Genomic DNA, 22675 nt, shown 5'->3' with positions numbered 1-22675 from the left:
ATTAGTGAACTCAAAAGGCAGTGAGTGGTGCGCAGATTTGTGTTTTCTTTTCAGGTGTTGTATTCAAGTTGAAATAGTGTGGTGTGGATTAATGGCTCTTTCAGAGGCTCAGAATTTTCTGGGGGTGGAGCAAGTCACACACGATACCTTACAAAATGTGACTAAATTGGAATTGGCAAACACATTGCAGTTGACATTGCCTGACAGAGTAAGGAAAGGAGAGATAATTGTGGCAATAGCACAGCATTTGAAATTGCCAGAAGCAGTCAGAACTGTTGGGAATGGCGAGAATTCAGTTACAAATGAAACAGCTAGAATATGAAAAAGAATTAAAACTATTTGAATTGCAGGCAAAAGAAGAAGAAAAAGAGAGACTTTGAACTTTGGAAACTGGCCTTGAGAAATGAATGGCGGGTACGATTGACAGAGGTAAAGGGCAACGTATGGTCTGAGGGTAGTGGTGAGGATAGTGAGAAGGAGCAAGAGCATCATAGTCAAAGGCTTGGTGGGGATCTATTTAAATATTTAAATCAGCCTCCCATCCATTGACTCCGTTTACATTTCCCACTGCCTCGGCAAAGCAGCCAGCATAATTAAGGACCCCGGACATACTCTCTTCCACCTTCTTCTGTTGGGAAAAAAATACAAAAAGCAGAGTGGTTAGCACTGCTGCTTCACAGCTCCAGGGACCTGGGTTCGATTCCCGGCTTGGGTCACTGTCTGTGTGGAGTTTGCACATTCTCCTCGTGTCTGCATGGGTTTCCTCCGGGCGCTCCGGTTTCCAAAGATGTGCGGGTTAGGTTGATTGGCCATGCTAAAAAAAATTGCCCTTAGTGTTCTGAGATGCGTAGGTTAGAGGGATTAGTGGGCAAATATGTAGGGATATGAGGGTAAGGCCTGGGTGGGTTTGTGGTCGGTGCAGACTCGATGGGCCGAATGGCTTCTTTCTGTACTGTAGGGTTTCTATGATTCTATGGTACCAACTGACTCAAGAACAGCTTCTTCCCTGCTGCCATCAGACTTTTGAATGGACCTACCTTGCATTAAGTTGATCTTTCTTTACACTTAGCTATGACTGTAACACTACATTCTGCACTCTCTTGTTTCCTTCTCTATGAAAGGTATGCTTTGTCCGTATAGCGTGCAAGAAACAATACTTTTCACTGTATACTAATACATGTGACAATTATAAATCAAATCAAAATATGTCCAAGCATTGCCAAAGTTTGATGAGAAGCATGTCGAAGCCTTTTGCATTTCATTTGAGGCTAAACAAATGAAATGGCCACAGGCTGTGGTTGTTACTAATTCAAACAAAGTTGGTAGGTAGAGCTAGTGAAGTGTTTGGATCACTATCAGAGGAGGTATCTGGTACGCATGAGGCGGTGAAGAAATCCATCTTCGGTGCATATGAACTAGCGCCAGAAGTTCCAGATAAAGGTTTAGAAATCTACGGAAAGAACTGGGTCAAACGTACATATAATTTGAAAGGATCAAACAGAGTAATTTTGATAGGTGGATAAGGGCTTTGAAAATATTATGAAGCTCTCAGAGAACTGATTATTTTGGAGGAGTTTAAAAATTCACTTCCTGACGTAGTGAGAACTCATGTGGAAGAGCAGAGTTTAAAGCTGTGAGATTAGCAGCAGAAATGGCAGATGATTATGAGTTAGTTCATAAATCAAAGTTTGGTTTCCGACAACAGTTTCAGCTGGTGAGGGATAGAAACTGGGCAAAAGAGAAAAACTCAGGTGGTAAATAAAGGTAAAGAAGCTTTTATGGAAGATAATATAGTGTATCTCAGGTTAAAAAAGAAATCCAGGAGGGTGAAAGAGAAATGAAAAGCTTCAGATGTTTTTACTGTAATAAACCACCACAGTGTTGGTGGTTTAAGAGAAGCACTGGGAAGACTGACATAGTAAAACAGGATAAGCCAGTGGAGTTTGTTGAAGTGGTAAAGGAAAGTTGAATCGAAGTGAAGGAGGTGCAAAAAAAGGTACAGCCTGATCAGGAGTTGATTGATAAGAAGGTGCCAAATCTCTTTTAAAAATTATTTGTGTGGGTAAAGTTTACACATGTGTACCAGGAGGAGTAAGTAAAGAGGTTAAAATTTTAAGAGATACAAGAGCAAGTCAATCTTTGATGGTAAGCAATAAGGAGTTGTGTAGTTTGGGAGCAGTATTGCCAGAAAAAGTGGTAATATGTGGAATTCAATGCGAGAAGAATAGTGTTCCATTATACAAGGTGAGGTTGGAGAGTCCAGTAAAGACTTGTGAAGTGGAAGTAGAAGTGATAGAGAAATTATCCTAGAGTCATAGAGGTTTACAGCATGGAAACAGGCCCTTCGGCCTAACTTGTCCATGCCGCCCTTTCTTTTTAAACCCCTAAGCTAATCCCAATTGCCCGCATTTGGCCCATAGCCCTCTATACCCATCTTATCCATGTAACTATCTAAATGCTTTTTAAAAGACAAAATTGTGCCCGCCTCTACTACTACCTCTGGCAGCTTGTTCCAGACATTCACCATCCAGGAATACAGTTTTTCTTGGGTAATGATATAGCTGGATCAGAGGTGGGAGTGATGCCTGCTGTGGTTGACAAGCCAGTGAAAATCAAAGAACCGAGTTGTTGAAGGACGCATATCCTGGGCTCTTTCCTGATTGTGTTGTAACAAGGTCTCAAAGTCACAGGTTAAGACAGGAGGATAAATCAAAGAGTGAAGACAAGAAGGTTGAAGTTCAATTATCAGAAATGATTTTTGATCAAATGGTTGGAAAAGAACAAGAACAGGTGGAGGATATTTTTAGTTCAGGAAAGTTGGCAGAGTTACATAGAAACATAGAAGATAGGAGCAGGAGGAGGCCATTTGGCCCTTCGAGCCTGCCCTGCCGCCATTCATTACGATCATGGCTGATCATCCAAAGAACAAAGAAAATTAGAGTGCAGGAACAGGCCTTTCGGCCCTCCAAGCCTGCACCAACCATGCTACTCGACTTAACTGAAACCCCCTACCCTTCCGGGGACCATAATCCCACTATTCCCATCCTATTCATGTATTTGTCAAGGCGCCCCTTAAAAGTCACTATTGTATCTGCTTCCACTACCTCCCCCAGCAACGAGTTCCAGGCACCCACCACCCTCTGTGTAAGAAATCTTCTCGTACATCTCCTTTAAACCTTACCCCTTGCACCTTAAACCTGTGCCCCCAAGTAATTGACTCTTCCACCCTGGGAAAAAGCTTCTGACTATCCACTCTGTCCATGCCTCTCATAATCTTGCAGACTTCTATCAGATCACCCCTCAACCTCCGTCGTTCTAGTGAGAACAAACCAAGTTTCTCCAACCTCTCCTCATAGCTGATGTCCCTGATACCAGGCAACATCCTGGTAAATCTTTTCTGTACCCTCTCCAAAGCCTCCACATCCTTCTGGTAGTGTGGCTACCAGAATTGAACACTATATTCCAAGTGCAGTCTAACTAAGGTTCTATAAAGCGTCAACATGACTTGCCAATTTTTAAACTCAATGCCCCGGCCGCTGAAGACAAGCATGCCATATGCCTTCTTGACTACCTTCTCCACCTGCATTGCCACTTTCAGTGACCTGTGTACCTGTACACCCAGGTCCCTTTGCCTATCAATACTCTTAAGGGTTCTGCCATTTACTGTATATTTCTTATTTGTATTAGACCTTCCAAAATGCATTACCTCACATTTGTCCAACTCAATAGCCTAATCCTGTTTTTCCCCATAATCTTTGATCCCATTCACCCAAAGTGCTATATCCAGCCATCTCTTGAATACATTCTATGTTTTGGCATCAACTACTTCCTGTGGTAATGAATTCCACAGGGTCACCAATCCTTGGGTGAAGAAAAGTCTCCTCACCTCGGTCCTAAATGGTCTACCCTGAATCCTCAGACTGTGATCCCAATTTCTAGACTTTCCCCACCATTGGGAATATCCTCCCTACATCTACCCTGTTAGAATTTTAGAACTCTCTGTGAGATTCCCCCTCATTCGTCTGAACTCCAGCCAAAACAATCCTAATCTAGTCAATCTCTCCTCATACATCAGTCCCGCCATCCCCGCAATCAGCCTGGTAAACCTTCGCTGTATTCTCTCGAGAGCAAGAACATCCTTCCTCAGAAAAGGAGACCAAAACTGCACACAAGACTCGAGGTGTGGCCTCACCAAGGCCCTGTATAATTGCAACAACACATCCCTGCTCCTGTACTCGAAACCTCACAGTGAAGGCCAACATACCATTTGCCTTCTTTACCACCTGCATGCTTACCTTCAGTGACTGGTGCACAAGGACACCCGGGTCCCTCTGCACACTCCCCTCTCCCAATTTACAGCCATTCGGGTAGTAATCTGCCTTCTTGTTTTTGCTTTCAAAGTGAATAACCTCGCATTTGTCCAAATTATACTGCATCTGCCATTGATTAGCCCACTCACCCAACCTGTCCAGATCATTCTGAAGGATCTCTGCATCCTCGTCACAGTTCACCCTCCACCCAACTTGGTATCATCTGCAAACTTCGAGATGTAACATTTTGTTCCCTCACCAAATCATTAATATATATTGTGAATAGCTGGGGTCCCAGCACCGATCCCTGTGGCACCCCACTCGTTACTGCCTGCCAATTTGAAAAGCATTCATTAATTCCTGCTCTTTGTTTCCTCTCTGCCAACCAGTTTTCTATCCATCTCAATACACTTCCTCCAATCCCATGCGCTTTAATCTTGCACGATAATCTCTTGTGCGGGACTTTGTCAAACACTTTCTGAAAGTCCAAATATACCACATCTCCTGGTTCCCCCTTGTCAACTCTACTAATTACATCTTCAAAGAATTCCAACAGATTTGTCAAGCATGAATTCCCCTTCATAAATCCATGCTGACTCTGTCCGGAATTAGTTTAACTCCGAACTCCCTAAATTCAGCTTGTAGGACCTCATCCCGTTTTTTACCGATATCGTTGGTGCCACGATGCACCACAACAGTTGGCTGTTCATCCTCCTCCTCCAGAATGTCCTGTAGCCGCTTCAAGACATCCTGATGCTTGCACCAGGGAGGCAACATACCATCTTGGAGTCTCATTTGTGTCCGCAGAAACACCTTTCCATTCCCCTTACAATTGAATCACATATCACTATAGCTCTGTCACTCTTTTTCCTGCCCTGCTGCGCAGCAGAGCCAGCCAGTGTGTCATGAATCTGAAGCTGCCACCTTCCCCTAGTGAGTCATTTCCCCCAACAGTATTCAAAACAGTATATTTGTTTTGGAGGAAGATGACCACACAGGACCCCTGCACTGCCTTCCTACTCTTCCTCTGTCTGGTGGTCACCCATTCCCCATCTCCCTTAGTGAATTTTATCTGCAGTGTGACCAACTCACTGAACGTGCTGTCCACGACTCCCTCAGCATCGTGGATGCTCCAAAGTGAATCCATCTGCAGCTCCAGAGCCGTCAAGCAGTCAAACAGGAACTTCAGTTGGACACATGTCTTGCATGTCAAGGAGCCAGGGACACCGGAAGGGTCCCTGAATTCCCACATTGCACAAGTGGAGCATGACACAGGGGTGGCATCTCCTGCCATGTCTTAACCCTTAAATTAACCTACAACAATAACTACAATGCCAAGCGAAAAAAGAGAAAATAAAAACTACTTACCAGTCATCAGCCAATCACTTACCTGCTGGCTGTGACGTCACAGTTCGATTTCTTTTTACCTCTCACTTGCCCTCAAGACTCTCTCGCAGATCCACCTCTCCACTCCTCCCGAAAATGAGCACCTCTTTCCCCTCAGCACTGAATTCCCACTCGGCTCCAAATTCCGATACCCTCACTCTGGCTGAAATCTCAATCTGGCTGACTGGTCCTATGCAAACTCACTGGTCGTGCGGCTGCTAAACCACTGCCTTGAATATGGCTGAGATGACCTGGAATGGTTCACATACTAGTTTAAAATTACTAAGTGTTCACATCTATTGAGGCCCTAATCAGGCTTCCAAAAGGGAAAACGCGAGAAAGTCTCAGCAGGTCTGGCAGCATCTGTAAGGAGAGAAAAGAACTGACATTGAGTCCAGATGACCCTTTGTCAAAGCTAGACAGAGCTTTAAGCCTAATCAGGCTTCAATTGATTGACAGATAACTGCCACTTAGCTCACTGGGTCAGTTGCTTATTGCCCTTTAAACTAGACTACCAACTACTGAAGGAGGGCTAAAAGGGGTCACGAAAAAACATTGGCCAGCAGGATTAAGGAAAATCCCAAGGCTTTTTATACATATGTAAAGAGCAAGAGGGTAGCCAGGGAGAAGGTTGGCCCACTCAAGGACAAGGGAGGGAATCTATGCATGAAGCCAGAGCAAATGGGCGAGGCATTAAATGAGTACTTGGTGTCAGTATTCACCAAAGATAAGGACTTGGTGGATGATGAGCCTGGGAAAGGATGTGTAGTTTGTGTCATGTTGAGATATTGGGGTTCTTGAGAAACATTAAGGTAAACAAGTCCCCAGGGCCTGATGGGATATACCCCAGAATACTGAGAGCGGCAAGGGAAGAAATTGCTGGGGCTTTGAGAGAAATCTTTGTATCCTCACTGGCTACAGGGGAGGTCCCAGAGGATTGGAGAATAGCCAATGTGTTCCTTTGTTTAAGAAGGGTAGCAAGAATAATCCAGGTAATTACAGGCTGGTGAGCCTTACATCAGTGGTAGGGAAATTACTGGAGAGGATTCTTCAAGACAGGATTTATTCCCACTTGGAAATAAGTGGACATATTAGTGAGAGGCAACATGGTTTTGTGAAGGGGAGATCATGTTTCATGAACTTGATCGAATTTTTCGAGCAAGTGACAAAGTGATTGATGAGAGTAGAGCAGTGGATGTTGTCTACATGGACTTCAGTAAGGTCTTTGACAAGGTCCCCCATGGCAGACTGGTACAGAAGGTGAAGTCACATGGGATCAGTGGTGAGCTGGCAAGGTGGATACAAAACTAGCTCGGTCAAAGAAGACAGAGGATAGCGGCGGAAGGGTGCATTTCTGAATGGAGGGCTGTGACAAGTAGTGTTCCTCAGGGATCAGTGCTGGGACCTTTGCTGTTTCTAACATATATAAATGATTTGGAGGAAAACGTAACTGGTTGAATTATTAAGTTTGCGGACGACACAAAGGTTGGTGGATTTACGGATAGCGATGAGGACCATCAGAGGATACAGCAGGATATAGATCAGTTGGAGACTTGGGCGGAGAGATGGCAGATGGAGCTTAATCCAGACAAATGTGAGGTAATGTATTTTGGAAGGTCTAATACAGATAGGAAATATATAGTGAATGGCAGAACCCTTAAGAGTATTGGTAGGCAAAGGGATCTGGGTGTACAGGTACACACTGAAAGTGGCAATGCAGGTGGAGAAGGTAGTCAAGAAGGCATACGGCATGCTTGCCTTCATCTGCCGGGGCACTCAATTTAAAAATTGGCAAGTCATGTTGCAGCTTTATAGAACCTTAGTTAGACCGCACTTGGAATAAAGTGTTCAATTCTGGTCGCCACACTGGATGTGGAGGTTTTGGAGAGGGTACAGAAAAGATTTACCAGGATGTTGCTTGATATGGAGGGCATTAGCTATGAGGAGAGGTTGGAGAAACTTGGTTTGTTCTCACTGGAGCGACGGAGGTTGAGGGGCGACCTGATAGAAGTCTACAAGATTATGAGAGGCACGGACAGAGTGGATAGTCAGAAGCTTTTTCCCAGGGTGGAAGAGTCAATTACTAGGGGGCACAGGTTTAAGGTGCAGGGAGCAAGGTTTAAAGGAGATGTATGAAGCAGATTTTTTACACAGAGAGTAGTGGGTGCCTGGAACACGTTGCCGGGGGAGGTAGTGGAAGCGGATACGGTAGTGACTTTTAAGGGGCATCTTGACAAATACATGAATAGGATGGGAATAGAGGGATATGGTTTCAGGAAGTCCACTTGGAGTACTGCGCGCAGTTCTGGTCACCTCATTACAGGAAAGATGTTGAAGCCATTGAAAGGGTGCAGAGGAGATTTACAAGGATGTTGCCTGGATTGGGGGGCATGCCTTATGAGGATAGGTTGAGGGAGCTTGGTCTCTTCTCCCTGGAGAGACGAAGGATGAGAGGTGACCTGATAGAGGTTTACAAGATGTTGAGAGGTCTGGATAGGGTAGACTCTCAGAGGCTATTTCCAAGGGCTGAAATGGTTGCTACGAGAGGACACAGGTTTAAGGTGCTGGGGGGTAGGTACAGAGGAGATGTCAGGGGTAAGTTTTTCACTCAGAGGGTGGGGGGTGAGTGGAATCGGCTGACGTCGGTGGTGGTGGAGGCAAACTCGTTGGGGTCTTTTAAGAGACTTCTGGATGAGTACATGGGATTTAATGGGATTGAGGGCTATAGATAGGCCTAGAGGTGGGGATGTGATCGGCGCAACTTGTGGGCCGAAGGGCCTGTTTGTGCTGTGGCTTTCTATGTTCTATAAGGATAGGGGGTTTTAGTTCAGTCGGGCAGCATGGTCAATGCAGGCTTGGAGGGCTAAAGGGCCTGTTCCTGTGCTGTAATTTTCTTTGTTCTTTGTACAAAGATGTTCGGGTTAGGTTGATTGGCTATGCTAAATTGCCCCTTAGTGTCCCAGGATGCGTAGGTTAGAGGGATTAGTGGGTAAATATGTGGGGATATGGGGGTAGGGCCTGGGTGGGGTTGTGGTCGGTGCAGATTCGATGGGCCGAATGGCCTCTTTCTGCACTGTAGGGTTTCTATGATTCGATGATTAAAGAGTAATGGAAATCTGGAACTCTCACCAAACGAGTACTGACACTAATTTAAAAATTCAAACCAGAAAGGCATTCAGGAATAATGAAGCGAGGAAGATAAAGGTCAGCTATCACCTAACTGAAGTGAGGATTGCATGGATTCACCCATATTTCCATGCTGTACTGTTAACTAATTGGATGCAAATTAATGTCAAGGCCATTGAGTGGCGAGGGAATAACTAGGCTTCCAGTTTCTTCAGAATCAGGCAAAGATACAACAACCAAAAAAGAAACAAGAGTTAACATTTCATATTGATGACCTTCCAATGATTTTGACTGTTGAATACCCGTCAATACTCATTGCCAAAATAGGCATAAGGAAATGAGCGGAGATAATGGAAGGTCCCACATGGGAGATTTTAAAGAAAGCAAATGCACATGGGATACAGGGTTAAATGGATTCAAAATTGGCTCAGTTGTCAGCGACAGAGGATGATGACAGAAGGCCGTTTTAGTGACGAGAAGCCAGTGTCCAGTGGCGTACCACAGGGATCTGTGTTGGGTCCCCGATTATTCGTCATTTATATAAATGACATAAGATGACTGTGTGGGGTTAGGAACAGTAAATTTGTGAATGACACAAAGATTTGCTGGGTGGTTAACAGTGAGGTTGAGTGTCTTGGGCTACAAGATATAGATGGAATGGTCAAATGGGCAGATGGAATTTAACTCTGAAAAGTGAGAGGTGATACACTTTGGAAGGAGTAATTTGACAAGGAAGTATTTAATGAACGACATGACACTAGGAAGTTCTGTGGAACAAAGGGACCTTGGTGTGTTTATCCATAGATCTCTGAAGATGGAGGGCATGTTAGTAGGGTGGTGAAAAAGTCTTATGGGACACTTTATCAATCGAGACAGAGATCACAAAAGCAGTGAAGTCATGTAGGAGTTGCATAGAACTTTGGTGAGGCCACAGCTAGAGTAGTGTGCAGTCAATTCTGGTCGCCACATTACAGGAAGGATGTGATTGCACTGGAGGGGATGGACAGGAGATTCACCAGGATGAGGTTGGATAGATTAGCGTTGTTTTCGTACCAGTAGAGAAGGCTGAGGGGTGACCTGATCGAGATTTACAAGATTGTAAGGGGCATGGGCAGAGTAGATAAGGAGCAGCTATTCCCCTAAGTTGAAGGGTTAGCAATGATGGGACATAGGTTTGGTGGTGGGGTGGGCATGTGAGGAAACACTTTTTTACCCAGAGAGTGGTGATAGTCTGTAATGCGCTGCCTGGGAGGGTGTTAGAGGCAGGTTGCCTCGCAATGTTTAAAAAGTACCTGGATAAGCACTTGGCACATCATAACATCCAATGCTATGGGCCAAGTGCTGATAAATGGGATTAGGTGGGAGGTCAGGTGTTTCTCACATGCTGGTGAAGACTCGATGGGCTGAAAGGCCTTTTCTGCACTGTATGATTCTATTAACAGAGTGGATGAGGAGTTTTGTGGGAATAGGGAGTGACATTAAAGAGAGATTCAGTCTGACAGCAGCAGCTTCAAGAATCACACATGTCTAAAAAGTTATCCAACATAGTTCAAGGTTGTAAATGAACACCTGCTGTATACAACCACTGAGATTATCATAGTTATTAGGAAAAGCAACTTTTAAACAGCAAGAATTGAAAAATCTTTTAATGATAGGTGACCAGAAACAAAGTATGAGAGTGAAAAATGTACACAAACGTTGTGATTGAAGAGTAATGTTTGAATCGACAAATTAAGCTTCATCTTCAACACCACTGAAAGTAATGGAACAAAATAGAGAACTGAAATTAAACATTGGATTGTGAAAAAGATTTACCCACAGGAGCCAGGCACAGCGAAGTTTGGTGACTGTGTTGAAGGATCAGTATTTTACCCTGAATATCAGGATGCTGCTCTTGCCTCGGCTGTGCTGCATCGACCCAACAAACTGAGGATAGATATAACCCACAGCGATGCATTCAGTGCTCCAAACCCCGGGCAGGAGCAGTGCCCACCACCCACCCATCCCCTCTGCCATTCGAGTTCCCCTGCGTCAAAGCACCCCATGATGGGTGCACATCACAACCCGAACCACAACCCTCCCCAGGGCGAGAGCCCCTCCAAGCCCTCCACACCGCACAACCTCCCCTGGGTAGAGCACCAGCCTTGCCCTGACGGTCACCCCCTGGCCCTGCCCCGACCGTCGCCCCCAGGCCCTGACCGTCGCCCCCTGGCCCTGCCCGTCGCCCCCTGGCCCTGCCCTGCCCGTCGCGCCCTGGCCCTGCCCTGACCGTCGCGCCCTGGCCCTGCCCGTCGCGCCCTGGCCCTGCCCTGACCGTCGCGCCCTGGCCCTGATCGTCACCCCCTGGCCCTGCCCCGACCGTCGCCCCCAGGCCTTGGCCGTCGCGCCCTGGCCCTGCCCTGACCGTCGCCCCCTGGCCCTGCCCTGCCCGTCGCCCCCTGGCCCTGCCCGTCGCGCCCTGGCCCTGCCCTGCCCGTCGCCCCCTGGCCCTGCCCTGCCCGTCGCCCCCTGGCCCTGCCCTGCCCGTCGCCCCCTGGCCCTGCCCTGACCGTCGCCCCCTGGCCCTGCCCGTCGCCCCCTGGCCCTGCCCTGACCGTCGCCCCCTGGCCCTGACCGTCGCCCCCTGGCCCTGCCCTGACCGTCGCCCCCTGGCCCTGCCCTGACCGTCGCCCCCTGGCCCTGCCCTGACCGTCGCCCCCTGGCCCTGCCCTGACCGTCACCCCCTGGCCCTGCCCTGACCGTCGCCCCCTGGCCCTGCCCTGACCGTCGCCCCCTGGCCCTGCCCTCACCATTGCCCCTGGCCCTGCCCTCACCATCGCCCCTGCCCTCACCCCCTGGCCCTGCCCTGGCCGTCACCCCCTGGCCCTGCCTTCACCGTCGCTCCTGGCCCTGCCCTCACCATTGCCCCTGGCCCTGCCCTCACCATCGCCCCTGCCCTCACCCCCTGGCCCTGCCCTCACCGTCACTCCTGGCCCTGCCCTCACCGTCACTCCTGGCCCTGCCCTCACCGTCACTCCTGGCCCTGCCCTCACCGTCACTCCTGGCCCTGCCCTCACCGTCGCCCCTGGCCCTGCCCTCACCGTCGCTCCTGGCCCTGCCCTCACCGTCGCCCCTGCCCTCACCCCCTGGCCCTGCCCTGACCATCGCCCCCTGGCCCTGCCCTCACCGTCACTCCTGGCCCTGCCCTCACCATCGCTCCTGGCCCTGCCCTCACCGTCGCCCCTGCCCTCACCCCCTGGCCCTGCCCTCACCGTCGCTCCTGGCCCTGCCCTCACCCCCTGGCCCTGCCCTGACCGTCGCCCCCTGGCCCTGCCCTCACCGTCGCTCCTGGCCCTGCCCTGACCGTCGTTCCTGGCCCTGCCCTGTCCGTCGCTCCTGGCCCTGCCCTCACCGTCGCCCCCTGGCCCTGCCCTCACCCTCACCCCCTGGCCCTGCCCTCACCGTCGCTCCTGGCCCTGCCCTGACCGTCGCCCCCTGGCCCTGCCCTCACCGTCGCTCCTGGCCCTGCCCTCACCGTCGCTCCTGGCCCTGCCCTGACCGTCGCTCCTGGCCCTGCCCTGACCGTCGCTCCTGGCCCTGCCCTCACCGTCGCCCCCTGGCCCTGCCCTCACCCCCTGGCCCTGCCCTCACCGTCGCCCCCTGGCCCTGCCCTCACCATCGCTCCTGGCCCTGCCCTCACCGTCGCCCCCTGGCCCTGCCCTCACCATCGCTCCTGGCCCTGCCCTCACCGTCGCCCCTGCCCTCACCGTCGCTCCTGGCCCTGCCCTCACCGTCGCCCCTGCCCTCACCGTCGCTCCTGGCCCTGCCCTCACCGTCGCTCCTGGCCCTGCCCTCACCGTCGCCCCCCCGGCCCTGGTCTCAAACAGACTTAGTGTCAATGCCACACCATAGAATCCCTATGGTGCAGAAGGATGCAATTTCCCAATTGAGCACCCTACTAAGGTTCTGTCCCCATAACCCTTAATATTTACCCCATCACTCCCCCTAACTTACATATTTTGGGACATGAAAGGACAATTTAGCATAGCCAATCCATCGAACGTGCACAGCGTCCGAGTGAGAGAGGAAACCGGAGCATCTGGAGGAAACCCATATCGACCCCGGGAGAACAGGCAAACTGCGTGCGCATGCAAGCACGCGCACACAGTCATCCAAGGCCGGAATTGAACCCAAATCCTTGGCGTGTGAAGCAGCAATGCTAACTACTGTACCACCGTGCCACCCCATATTAAACCTCATCACCTGGCAAGAATTGAGATTCCCCTGGATCTGTGCAAACTGTCTCTCTCCACAGCCTTGAGGATCTACACAATGCTCTGATATTAAAATTTACATCCAGTGCTGCAACATATTGAGATGTTTAAAGCCCAGCGAATCACAGACTCCACAGCGTCACCAGCGATTGAAATACTTTTATTCTTTCTGATCACTTTCTGTCTCACAGAAGCTAGTGTCAAAGAAGAACACACTTGTCGAAGTGAGGAAGCTGGTTTATGTTGTTAAAGAAAAACACACTTTCATGACAGATCAGCTTCTATCACCGTCCAAACAGAACTCAGGTTAAAAATAATGACTTCAAACCCAGTCACCATAAGAACAGGGACTCCTAAAGCAAACTACAGTCAGGTTAACTGGACAAGACATTATGAAGTGAAACTAAGGAACAGCCTGCAATCTTCTCTCCAGTCCAGTCCCTTGGTAATCCAATTGTACTCTTTATTGCAATCATCTCTATGAAGTACAATACAAACTTTACATCATTGCAAGTACACCTGGACCACGAGTCTGTGGAAAATGCAAGATCCTTATTGTTCAGAGAACTCAGTTTGTGAAAAGATTGTTCATGATTCATTCAACCACTTCAGGTATGTTGCTGATTCCAGGACATTACCGGTTAGAGCATCCAGCCACTCGCCCTTACCACTGCTGAAGTTTCTTCATCAACAGGAGCCTGGGACACCAGCTATGCACTTAAATTCATTTCAATGAAGGAGTCTCCATAGCAACATGGTATGGGAAGTGTCAGCAGTATGGGCTTCCCTCAGACTAGCTCCAGAACCTGAACAAAACAGCACAGACTCAATGTGAAACTGCACCCAAGCAGACATGGCAATGAAATTTGACAGTGGCTGATCTGTTCCCAAAGCAAATAACCAATCATTATCCATCCCATAAACATAACATTTTCCAACTGAGTATTCACACTTTGTTCCCCGTGTGCAATAACTGTGTGTAGTAACTGTGATTTCTGCATGTATTACCTTCACGTAAAAGCGGTGATCCCTGCATGCAATAACTGCGTGTAATAACTGTGATTCCTGTGTGTAATAACTGTGTATTCTTACTGGGATCCCTGTGTCTAATAACTACAAAGCACAAAGAAAAGTATAGCACAGGAACAGGCCTTTCGGCCCTCCAAGCCTGCGCCGACCATGCTGCTATTCTGACCTAAAACCCCCTACCCTTTGGGGACTATATCCCTCTATTCCCACGCTACTCATATATTTGTCAAGATGCCCAGTGTAATAACAGCGATCCATGTGTAATAACTGTGTATAATAACTGTGATCTCTGTGTGTAATAACTGAGTATTTACATTGTGATCCCTTTGTGTAATAACTGTGTTAACAGTGATCCATCATAGAAACCCTACAGTGCAGAAAGAGGCCATTCGGCCCATCGAGTCTGCACCGACCACAATCCCACCCAGGCCCTACCCCCATATCCCCAGATATTTACCCGCTAATCCCTCTAACCTACGCATCTCAGGACACTAAGGGGCAATTTAGCATGGCCAATTAACCTAACCCGCACATCTTTGGACTGTGGGAGGAAACCGGAGCACCCGGAGGAAACCCACGCAGACACGAGGAGAATGTGCAAACTCCACACAGACAGTGACCCGAGCCGGGAATCGAACTCAGGTCCCTGGAGCTGTGAAGCAGCAGTGCTAACCACTGCGCTACCGTGCTGTCCCTGGGTGTAATACCTGCACATGATAACTGTGATCCTTGAATGTAGTAACGGTGTATTCACACTGTGACCCCTGTGCGTAATAACTGTGACCCCGTGCGTAATAACTGTGACCCCTGTGCGTAATAACTGTGACCCCGTGCGTAATAACTGTGACCCCTGTGCGTAATAACTGTGACCCCGTGCGTAATAACTGTGACCCCGTGCGTAATAACTGTGACCCCTGTGCGTAATAACTGTGACCCCGTGCGTAATAACTGTGACCCCGTGCGTAATAACTGTGACCCATGCGTAATAACTGTGACCCATGCGTAATAACTGAGTATTCACACTGTAAGCCCTATGTTGCAATGTGCGTATTCACACGGTGATCCCTGTGTGTAATAACGATGTATTCGCATTGTGATCCCTGTGTCATAACTGTGTATTCTCACTGTGATGCCCGTGTTTAATAACTTTGTGTAATAAGTGAGTATTCACATTGAAACCTGTGTGTAATACTTGTAAGAAGTTTAACTGGAGATCCTCTCCACTTGGAGCTGGCAGCTTGCAGTGTCAACGCCGGCATCTCCACATCATGTAATACTTGTGTCACTGCACTGTGATTGCTGTGTGTGATAAGTGTATACACACAGTGATGCCTGCATGTAATAACTGTATGTAATAATTGTGATCACCATGTGTAATACCTGAGTATTCACACTGTGATCACTGTGTGTAATAACTATGTATCCATAGTGTGATACTTGTGTGTAATAACTGTGTATTCTCAGTGATTCCCGTGTTTAATAACTGTGATCCGTTGTAATAACTGTGTATTCACACTGTGATCGCTGTGTGTAATAACTGAGTATTCACACTGTGAGCCTTGTGCGTAATACTTGTGTCACTACACAATGATGTTTGTGCGTAACAACAATGTATATACAGTGATACCTGTGTGTAATAACAGTGCACACACACTGTGATGCCTGTGTGTAATAATTGTATGTAATAATTGTGATCGCTGTGTATAATACCAGAGTATTCACACTATGATACTTGTGTGTAATAACTCTATATTAACACCGTGATCCCTGTGTGTAATAACTGTGTATTCACACCATGATCCCTGTGTGTAATAACTGTGTATTCACACCATGATCCCTGTGTGTAATAACTGTGTATTCACACCATGATCCCTGTGTGTAATAACTGTGTATTCACACCATGATCCCTGTGTGTAATAACTGCACGTAGTAGCTATGATCCCTGTGTGTAATAACTCTGTTATTCACACTGTGATCCCTGTGTGTAATAACTGTGTATTCACACTGTGATCCCTGTGTGTAATAACTGTGTATTCACACCATGATCCCTGTGTGTAATAACTCTGTTATTCACACTGTGATCCCTGTGTGTAATAACTGTGTATTCACACTGTGATCCCTGTGTGTAATAACTGTGTATTCACACCATGATCCCTGTGTGTAATAACTGTGTATTCACACTGTGATCCCTGTGTGTAATAACTGTGTATTCACACTGTGATCCCTGTGTGTAATAACTGTGTATTCACACTGTGATCCCTGTGTGTAATAACTGTGTATTCACACTGTGATCCCTGTGTGTAATAACTGTGTATTCACACCATGATCCCTGTGTGTAATAACTGTGTATTCACACTGTGATCCCTGTGTGTAATAACTGTGTATTCACACTGTGATCCCTGTGTGTAATAACTGTGTATTCACACTGTGATCCCTGTGTGTAATAACTGTGTATTCACACTGTGATCCCTGTGTGTAATAACTGCACGTAGTAGCTATGATCCCTGTGTGTAATAACTCTGTTATTCACACTGGGATTTTTGCAGGTAACAATTTCCGGAAAGCCTTCTTGGTGCATTGAGTGGTACTGGCTTGCTCACCTTGATGGTGCCTTGGCTGTTCGCGGCGATGAGGACATTCGATTCCTATGGATGGAAAATAAATTTTCAACTTAGCAGCTACATATCAATATCCATAATATATTGGAAACTTAATCAATTGGAGCTAGAAAACCAGAGAGGGGGCACGTGGCCCGAGTGGAGATAGAGAGAGGAAGCGTAGGGCCCGAGTGGAGAGAGAGAGGGAGCGCGGGGCCCGAGCGGAGAGAGACAGGAAGCGCAGGGCTCGAGTGGAGAGAGAGAGGGAGCACAGGGCTCAAATGGACAGAGAGAGGGAGTGCGGGGCTCGAGTGGAGAGAGAGAGAGGGAGCGCGGGGTTCGAGACCAGTGAGCCTTACGTCAGTAGTAGGGAAATTATTGGAGAGGATTCTTCTGAGACAGGATTTACTCCCACTTGGAAATAAGTGGACGTATTAGCGAGAGGCATCATGGTTTTGTGAAAGGGAGGTATTGTCTCACTAACCTGATCGAGTTTTTTGAGGAAGTGACTTAGATGATTGATGAGGGTAGGGCAGCGAATGTTGTCCACATGGACTTCAGTAAGGCCTTTGACAAGGTTCCTCATGGTAGACTGGTGCAGAAAGTGAAGTCGCATGGGATCAAAGGTGAGCTGGCAAGGTGGAGACAGAACTGGCTTGGTCATAGAAAGAAGTCTCACAACACCAGGTGTTGGACTTTAACCTGGTGTTGTGAGACTTCTTACTGTGTTTACCCCAGTCCAACGCCGGCATCTCCACATCTTGGTCATAGAAGACAGGGGTAGCAGTGGAAGGGTGCGTTTCTGAATGCAGCGCTGTGACAAGTGGTGTTCCTTAGGGATTCAGTGCTGGGACCTTTGCTGTTTCTGATATATATAAATGATTTGGAGGAAAATGTAACTGTTTTGATTAGTAAGTTTGCGGATGACACAAAGGTTGGCGGATTTATGGTAGTGATGAGGACCAGAGGATACAGCAGGATATAGATCAATTGGAGACTTGGGCGGAGAGATGGCGGATGGAGTTTAATCCGGGCAAATGTGAGGTAATGCATTTTGGAAGGTCTAATACACAGGGAAATATACAGTAAATGGCAGAACCCTTGAGAGTATTGATAAGCAGAAGGATCTGGGTGTACAGGTACATAGGTCACTGAAAGTGGCAGCGCAGGTGGATAAGGTAGTCAAGACGGCATACGGCATGCTTGCCTTCATTGGCCGAGGCACTGAGTTTAAAAATTGGCAAGTCATGTTGCAACTTTATAGAACTTAGGCCACACTTGGAATATAGTGTTCAATTCTAGTTGCCACACTACCAGAAGGATGTGGGGGCTTTAGCAAGGGTACAGAAAAGATTTACCAGGATGTTGCCTGGCATGGTGAGCATTAGCTATGAGGGGAGGTTGGAGAAACTTGGTTTGTTCTCACTATAACGACAGAGGTTGAGGGGCGACCTGATAGAACATAGAACATTACAGCGCAGTACAGGCCCTTCGGCCCTCGATGTTGCGCCGACCTGTGAAACCAATCTAAAGCCCATCTAACCTACACTATTCCAATATCATTCATATGTTTATCCAATGACCATTTAAATGCCCCTAATGTTGGCATCACATATGTAATACATCACATTTCTTCAGTGAACCATAGTCTACAGCATTGGGCATGGACAGAGTGGATAGTCAGAAGTTTTTCCTCGGGTGGAAGAGTCAATTACTAGGGGGCATAGGTTTAAGGTGCGAGGGGCAAGTTTTAAAGGAGATGTACAAGGCAAGTTGATTTTATACAAAAGGTGGTGGGTGCCTGCACTCGCTGCTGGGGGAGGTAGTGGAAGCAGATACGATTGTGACTTGCAAGAGGCGTCTTGACAAATACATGAATAGGATGGGAATAGAGGGATATGGTCCCCTAGTAATTGACTCTTCCACCCTGGGAAAAAGCTTCTGGCTTTAGTTCAGTTGGGCAGCATGGTTGGTAGAGGTTTGGAGGGCCGAAGGGCCTGTTCCTGTGCTGTAATCTTCTTTGTTCTTGGAGGGAGAGAGGGGGAGCACGGGGCCCAAGTGGAGAGAGAGAGGGGGAGCACGGGGCTCGAGTGGAGAGAGAGAGGGACGGGGACTCGAGTGGAGAGAGAGGGAGCGTGGGGCTCGAGCGGAGAGAGAGAGGGAGCGCCGGGACGTGCCAAGAGAGCCAGCACACGCCGAGAGAAAGTGTACGTGGGGCGCCCCAGGAGACTGTACGGATAGAGAGCATGCAGAGAGCGGCCGCGTGGAGAGACAGCGCGCAGAAATTTGGAAGAGGAAAGGGAGGGTGGAGATGGGATAGTAGCTTGCAAGGATGGTTGTATCAATTAGGGGCGGCACAGTGGCAAAGTGGTTCACAGTGCTACCTCACAGTGCCAGGGACCTGGGTTCAATTCTAGCCTTGTGTTGAGTTTGCATGTTCACCCCGAGTACTTTGGTTTCGTCCGGGTGTTCCAGTTTCCTCCAACACTCCAAAGATGTGCAGGTTAAGCTGATTGGCCAGTCGAAATTGCCCCTCAGGATTGGGGGAGATGGGGGGTTGTATGGTTTACTCCTGCAACCTCAATGTTATGATGCAAAGCGACATGGGAAGGTAAGCTGTGAGGACATAAAGATGCGACTAAGAGATAGGTTAAGTGAGTGGACAAGAAATTGCAGATGTGGGGACATATAAAGTTAAGGGAGGATAATAAAGCAGAATTTTTTTAAATGATAAACTGTTAATATTGGTACTATTAATATTGGTACTATTAATATTGGTACTATTAATATTGGGCAGAGTCACACAGTGCATAAAAGGCCCTTCGGCCCATCAAGTCTGCACTGACAATAACTACCAATAAAGGGGCTTCAATTTCATTTTCCTGCACTTGTCCCAAATCGTTGAATGCTATGATATTTCAAGTGTTCATCTAAATATTTTTTAAAGTTTGTAAGGTTTCTGGCCTCCATTACTTTCCCAGTATATTCCAGATTCTCATCACCCTCTGAATGAAATTTATTTTTCTCAAATCCCCTCTGAATCTCCTGCCCCTTAGCATAAAATTATGCCCTTTCATGATTCATCCCTCAACAAGGGGAGCCTTTGTTGACCTTGGTTGCAATGGAGGCCCAGAACAAAAATATGAAGTCTTCCTCTAACTGGACAAGGCTTTGGTGAAAAATATACTTGCCCTGGAGGTGGTACAGCAAAGATTCACGAGGTGGGAGGTTGAGTGAATTGGGTCTATATTGTCTGACATTGAGAAGAAGAAGAGGCGATCACGTTAAAATATACAAAATTATGAAGGAGCCACTGGTGGCCACTCCTGGCTGGAGGGTCCAGACTCTGGACTCTCAGTCTCAGGATAAAGGGTCAATCATTTTAGATCGAGATGAAGGGAAATGACTTCACTCAAAGAGTTATGAATCTTTGGAATTTTCTAGCCCACAGGGTTGTCAATGTTCTGTTGCTGAATATATTCAAGGTTGAATTAGGCCTCTTGCTGTTGGTATTGTTTAAGATTGTGATATCTGCTGAACACACTTACCCCATCTGGTAACGCCCTCCAACACACAGCACTGACAAATTCATTGGTGTCATCCTCTTTTTTGTCCTTGTCCAAGACACTTTTCACTGTGTCAAACTTAAAGGTAAGCAGCGTTTTTGAGAGCCCCTTGTAGTAGAGGTAGAGAGAATTGTTTTCACTTCCTAGAACCAATGAATCATCTGACATTAATGACCAGTTTCTCAATTCATTATGAGATAAAATGACACCCAACATTTGAAAAATGCTGCTGGCTTCAAGGAAGAGAGCAATGTAAATTTATGGCTGACCTCCCAAAGGAATAACATCAACATCATGAGAGTCTGAGAAACTCATGAATGCCTGCCTAATTTTCTCTGGTGTCTTGTAAAACACTAATTTAAAAGCTCCTCTTTGACCAATGCTTTGGTGATGCTTCGATGTCAATTTTAGCCTCAGTTTTCAATTTGTATTCTGATTCCAGTCCTGTGAAGGTCTGAGGGATGTTTCCCCATCTTTGAATGCTTTTGTTGAAGTGTTGTTTAGAATCATAAAATTACACTGTACAGAAGCCCATTTGGCCTATTAGCAACCCTTCAGCACCTATCCACAGGAAGTTTCACTCCCTTAATTGCACAGGGTTTGTAAAACACCCCTTCAAAACTTTGGCATTTGAAAACTCTGATTGCAGGAGCTTCAGCCAATGCATTCCAGATCACAACAATCAGATGTTGCTGTTTAAGGATTGACAGAGATGATTTTCTTCGGAAACAATTGAATTATTTTGGCACGTTGGAATTAGACAAAAATGTTGGTGTATATCTGTCTCCCTCTATATATAATATATCTGTATTACATGTATGCAAATTTAAATAATATCAATGTATTAATCAAAAAAGGGAATATTTTTTTAAGTCTGAATAAAACAAGCAGTCTGCCATTAACTGGCCACAGCTGCGCTATTGCTTCAATCCGAGCAGCAGTTTAATATATATTACTGATGAACTCTTGAGGAATGGAGTCCCAAAACAAACTTACACCCGACCAAGAATTAAATCATACTCTCTGCGAATACGTACACAAATCACAGCTACACGCCACAGGCAGTGTAACCACAGTTAAACGCCAAAGACAGCGTGATCACAATTATACACCACAGAAATCATAATCACAGTTACACACCACAGGCAGCGTAATCAATTACGTACTACAGGCAGCGTAGTCACAGTTACACACCACAGTGTAATCACAGTTACACAACACAGAAGCATAATCACAGTTACACACCACAGGCAGCGTAATCACAGTAACAAACCAGAGACTGCGTAAACACAGTTACACACCACAGACAGCGTAATCACAGTAACACACCAGAGACTGCGTAAACACAGTTACACACCAGACACAGCGCAATCACAGTTGCACACCAGAGATGGCACCATCACAGTTACAAGCCACAGCAGCGTAATCAGTTACACACCACAGGCAGCATAATAACAGTGACACGCCACAAGCAATGTAATCACCGTTACACACCACAGACAGCGCAATCACAGTTACACACCACAGACAGCACAATCACAGTTACACACCACAGACAGCACAATCACAGTTACACACCACAGACAGCACAATCACAGTTACACACCACAGACAGCATAATCACAGTTACACACCACAGACAGCACAATCACAGTTACACACCACAGACAGCACAATCACAGTTACACACCACAGACAGCATAATCACAGTTACACACCACAGACAGCACAATCACAGTTACACACCACAGACAGCACAATCACAGTTACACACCACAGACAGCACAATCACAGTTACACACCACAGACAGCATAATCACAGTTACACACCACAGACAGCATAATCACAGTTACACACCACAGACAGCACAATCACAGTTACACACCACAGACAGCGCAATCACAGTTACACACCACAGACAGCATAATCACAGTTACACACCACAGACAGCACAATCACAGTTACACACCACAGACAGCGCAATCACAGTTATACACCACAGACAGCGCAATCACAGTTACACACCACAGACAGCGCAATCACAGTTACACACCACAGACAGCGCAATCACAGTTACACACCACAGACAGCGCAATCACAGTTACACACCACAGACAGCGCAATCACAGTTACACACCACAGACAGCATATTCACAGTTACACACCACACACAGCGCAATCACAGTTACACACCACAGACAGCATAATCACAGTAACACACCACAGACAGCGCAATCACAGTTACACACCACAGACAGCGCAATCACAGTTATACACCACAGACAGCGCAATCGCAGTTACACACCACAGACAGCATAATCACAGTTACACACCACAGACAGCGCAATCACAGTTACACACCACATACAGCATAATCACAGTTACACACCACAGACAGCGCAATCAC

General features: G+C 47.1%; 1 protein-coding gene across 2 annotated transcripts in view; it reads right to left on the bottom strand.

Annotated features, from left to right (window-relative positions):
• Positions 1–12659: 12659 nt before the first annotated feature.
• Positions 12660–22675, bottom strand: part of cop1 (COP1 E3 ubiquitin ligase) — a 304266-nt gene continuing 294250 nt past the window's right edge. For both annotated transcript variants that reach the window (XM_078217921.1, XM_078217922.1), the window contains exons 17-19: positions 20250–20410; positions 16705–16749; positions 12660–13881 (exon numbers count right to left, since the gene is read on the bottom strand). In XM_078217921.1, the coding sequence (XP_078074047.1) occupies positions 13864–13881; positions 16705–16749; positions 20250–20410 (224 nt within the window). In that variant the 3' untranslated portion in view covers positions 12660–13863. The remainder of the gene's footprint in view (positions 13882–16704; positions 16750–20249; positions 20411–22675) is intronic.

The sequence above is a fragment of the Mustelus asterias genome, chromosome 8, assembly GCF_964213995.1.
Source record: "Mustelus asterias chromosome 8, sMusAst1.hap1.1, whole genome shotgun sequence".
Classification (NCBI taxonomy): Eukaryota; Metazoa; Chordata; class Chondrichthyes; order Carcharhiniformes; family Triakidae; genus Mustelus; species Mustelus asterias.
The sequence above is the reverse complement of the archived record's forward strand: the minus strand, read 5'-3'. Positions and strand labels throughout refer to the sequence as shown.